Here is a 4,598-nt window from a genome sequence, read left to right as displayed (position 1 = left end):
AAAGTTTCTTAAAAGTTACTTAAAGCAGTTATGTGGAACCACTTGACATAACATTTTTAAGTAAATCTTAGGGAGATCTTTTAGGAAGAAATGAAGACAGCACCCAAATTATCAAACACAATCCTGCCTTTAATAAGCACATTCAGTGCATATAAAATACTTTTTTCCAAGCACAACAGCTTAACACAAAGTGCAATCAATGCAACTTGTTACAAATTCCAAGTGAATATTTTGTGCAGAAAATGTAGATCAGTATAAAGTGCTAACCAACTTGTCGTCAAACTAAAATGATTAAAAAAAATGATCCAACAAAGTCCTGTCTTTACTAAGCACATTCAGTGCATATTAAATACTTGTTGACAGACCGAAAAGACTGTAGAGCCGTAGCTTAACACAAAGTGCAATCAATGCAGACAACTTGTTACAACTTTAACTAAATACTTTGTGCATAAAACAATATTTTACTTCAAAGATCAGTGAAGTGCTAACCAACTTGTCTTTCAACTGGTCCAGAAAGCATCCAAATTATCAAAAAAAATCCTACATTTTACAGGACGTTTCAGGAATTATTTTCAAACACTGATAAGCATGAAAGAGCAAACTAAACTCATTTAAAACAGTGAAAATTGGCTGTTTTGTTCAAAAACTGTACTGTAAAACAGTGCTACTCAGTTTTTCAAGTTATGGTTACATCCCAAGTTGCAGACAGCTGCCAAATGTCACATTCTTTGAAATATCAAATCACAGCGGCCTAACCGCTAGAACTTTAAAATGTCTGTCATTTTCTGTATGTTGTCAAGTAGCAGTAGAAGAAGTGCAACACCAATTTTTTAAGTAACAGTATTTTGCTAAAATGCAAATGAACATTATTGTTCTCTAAAACTGGTGAATGTTCCCAAGAAACAGTACTGACAATGAAAAAAAGTGTTTATGAACAACTTAACTATACCTGAACGTAAAGCATTCAAACTAAGTTAAGCAATAAGGGCCTCCCGCTTCCTCCTCTTTATTCAAGGAGTTTGTTTCTGAGCACTTGAACTTTGTTTGATAGCTTCTTAGCATCAAGTCCCATCAGTACTTTCTGAAAAAACTCAAAAGTGTACCTGAGGTTGGATGGGTAGCTCATGTTTAAAGTGTAGATCAGGCCGAACAACAACACAACAGCAGTGGCAACATCAGGAAGATCTCTGAGCACAGCGACACCCTCAATTATGATACCAATGTCTTCTGCCGGGTCAAGGTCACGCTCTCCTTCTGGTTTGATGACGTAGATGCCAATGAGCGTCTTCTCCATTTCACTTTCGGCCTCATGGAAGTCCACATCCTAAAAAAATTAATAAGTAAATAAACATAATAATACAAGTTGCAGGGTTTCATATCAATTAAAGGGATATTCCACCCAAAGTGGAAATTTGTCTATTACCATAAATTGCCAAGAGTTAGATAAGTGAGAAAAAAGCATTTTGTAACCAGCACAGTACATTTCTGATCTTATACCCATTGTTCCTGGTGAGCTCAATAATCATGTCGACTGCAAATGAAAAGTAAAAAGTAACACGACGGATTTGCAGGAGGAGGCGATTTAGACTTGGGCCTACATTACGGTTACGCCAAAGCACCCTGTAACCCGCCATGGCATAGCACTTGGATACAACAACAGTGGTTGAAAAAGCCTCTGGTTTCCATAAATAAACACATATTCGAATATCCATGCACCATGCAGCGGCGGCTTACAGTGTTGTATGTGGTAACCATAATGTATTCCCAAGTCTAAATCTACTCCTCCAAATCCTTCAAGTTACTTATTACTTTTCATTTAAAGTCGACATGATTATTGAGCTCACCAGGAATAATTCGTACCATTAAAGAGTCATTTGCAACCAAAATGCTTATAGTTCCCATTCACTCCATTTTTTAAATGCTAGGCAAAAGCAAATAGACTGCTGCCGGATCAGGAGAATTATTGCACTGGTTACAAAATTATTTTTTCTCACTTATCTTACTCTGGGTAATATGGTAATAGACCAATTTTCACTTTGGGGTGGAATATCCCTTTAAGCTGCAAAACAGTAGACAGCTCAGAGCGAGATGAGAGGTGTTGGTCCATCATCTAGATTACACGGCAGAACAACAAAGCAGAAACACAGTACACTCAGCCCACATTACACCCCAACTGTAATGGCAAGGGTCACTCCCGCATAAGCTTGTGCTTTTATATCTCCAATAATGTTCTAATTTTAACTTTTTGTTATAATCTAATGAATGTGTGTGAGGAAAAATTACCGTCAGTTAAATTTTTATTACTGGAAATTGTTTCTATTTGATTACTTGCCTGATATTCTTTGATCAAGCTGTTCGGATCTTCATTGAGGTAGACTGCAAGTCCTTTCAGCGTACACACTCTTCTCATTGCAACTGTGTCGTTCTGTAAAACATAAAAGCAAATTTTACTTAGCTAAACTTTAAAGACATTTTCAGTTAACTTCAGCAAAATAAATGTATATAATGCTTTGAGAAAAAAAGTCCATGACACACTACAGAAGAACAACAAAATTTAAAATAAAAAAAAGTTAAGGAAAGAAGGAACATTATCATTTGAAAAAATGTGACGAGCAAAAAAAGGTAACCACAGGATCCCAAAAAAAACAGAAACCCGACCAAAAACAGCAGCATGAAGAATCCAGTGAGGAAGAGGATGAACAAGAGGTCACACCAAAGCCAGCCTGAACAGAGGATTTTTTTTTTTAAAGTAAACCACTGAGTCCACTGATCTTAAGGCTTAGGAGGAGAGTTCCAGAGTTTGGGGGCCACAGCAGCAATGATCTGTCACTTTTGGTCTTTAGACTGTTGTGCACTACCAGGCTTTGATCACTGGACCTCAGGGACCTGCTGGGGGTGTTGGGACTGAGAAGATCTCCATTGTATGATGGTGCTTGTCCATGTAAGGCCCTAAGGACCAGAACCAGGATCTTGAAATGAACCTTGAAGTTGACCAGCAGCCAGTGACGCTGGAAGAGAAGCGGGGTGACGTGGGTGTGTTTGGAGGACTTGAACAGGAGGTTTTGCAAGGACAAATGAAAAAACAGTTGTAGTACTAAGCTCAGAGACCTCCCTTTATCCCGTCTTGGTTTGAAAGGTGCCTGATGGCAGTTTATTCTAGCTTCAGCTTTTCTACTGTAAATGCCAAAATTCTCCCCAGGGAGCCGCGGCAAATCCCGTTTTGGAAACGCTACTGTCCTGTAAAAACAGCTTTTAATTCTGGCAATTTTTTTTATAAAGTATCCAAATCAACTTAAAACTTTATTACTGTGACAACACTATCATGAAAAGGACAAAGAATAAACAATCCCATAATACCAACATTAAACTTTACCTTACAATAGAAGGAGACAACAAAATCATATGTATTAAAAGAGGGAATGAAGCATTGAAAAAAATTAATTCCAAACCTCATCAATTGCAGCCATGATTTCTGTGATCTTGCATCCAGATGTTCCTCCCTTGTTTCTGAAGACTTTGGTCAGTTTGGTTGTGTTGTTGTCCAGCTGTGCCATAAATGTGGATGTTAGCGGGATCGTAGTGATGCGCTGGAATTCAGCATTTATCTGTAAAATAAACAAATGTTTAGCGTGATGGGTTTAAAATATTGCATGTGGAGTGCATTTGCAGATCAACTGATTCAGTTACCTCACGTGGAGAAAAAAGAGCTGGCCATCGGCTTTTAAAGTCAGCTACGAAGGGCATGTCCTGAAGAATTTCTTGCCTCCGGTGAGGAAAGGTTTGGGCCATTTTTGCTTTGATGGTTTCATTGTTGTTCTTCTTCTTGAACTCTGAAAGCAGCACCAACCTTTCTTCTTCCTGACTCTCTCGGGTTTCTCCAGCTGGATAATCAGGGCAGAAATTCACCTCTGCTCTCCTGGGTTTCTTGACTTGGTTGGGATGCACATTACTGTTCCCTCTTCTTTTGAGAGAATTGATGACCAACTCACTACACCCTAAGTTCTTCAGTTTTCCACGATAGTTTGACATTTTATACTTCAAACTGATCTTCCATGCAGAAAATCCAGTTTCTGAACCCTTCTCTTTCAAGCATGGATGCTTTACAACCAAAGCTTGGCAAACATCACTAAGATTGCTGTCTGAAGGGTAAGCTTTGTACTTCATAATTTCTGAAGACAAGCTCTCTAAAATGTCAGACTTGAGCTTTGGTTTTAGGGTTAAAAGTGTTCCATTGGCTTGGAATTCCTGGTTGCCTTTTGTCAATTGCAGCTCTACATCGAAGCTAAACTCAGGTATGCGAAAGTCCAGTGGCCAGGCTTCTGATCGCAGCGTGGAGTTTGCTGAGCTCGAGGAGCTTGATCAGAATCAGAATCAGAATCAGAATACTTTATTGATCCCTGGGGGAAATTATTTTTTGTTACAGTGCTCCATTTTAAACCAACATTAAGACAAGACAGACAATACGCTAACTAAGAATAGTACAATATATACATATATATACATACATACATACATAAGTCACTTATAAATAAATATTTGGAAAAGAAACATGTGTAGTTGTAGCAGCAAACAGTGTGTTAAGTGGATGCGTTGTACAG

General features: G+C 38.2%; 1 protein-coding gene across 1 annotated transcript; it reads right to left on the bottom strand.

The window, feature by feature from the left end:
• Positions 1 to 782: 782 nt before the first annotated feature.
• LOC146622223 (uncharacterized) lies at positions 783 to 4,344 on the bottom strand. The gene is made up of 4 exons (XM_085364985.1): positions 3,688 to 4,344; positions 3,450 to 3,605; positions 2,333 to 2,425; positions 783 to 1,324 (listed from the first exon to the last, which is right to left on the bottom strand). Exons 1-4 carry the CDS (start codon positions 4,162 to 4,164, stop codon positions 1,007 to 1,009), a joined length of 1,044 nt encoding a protein of 347 aa, XP_085221111.1. The 5' UTR covers positions 4,165 to 4,344; the 3' UTR covers positions 783 to 1,006.
• Between the last annotated feature and the right edge of the window lie 254 nt (positions 4,345 to 4,598).

This window comes from Diplotaxodon limnothrissa, linkage group LG11 (assembly GCF_057381915.1).
Source record: "Diplotaxodon limnothrissa isolate DT_005_m linkage group LG11, D_limnothrissa_male_GT1.1, whole genome shotgun sequence".
Lineage (NCBI taxonomy): Eukaryota > Metazoa > Chordata > Actinopteri > Cichliformes > Cichlidae > Diplotaxodon > Diplotaxodon limnothrissa.
Note: the sequence above shows the minus strand (reverse complement) of the source record. Positions and strands in the feature narration are given on the sequence as shown.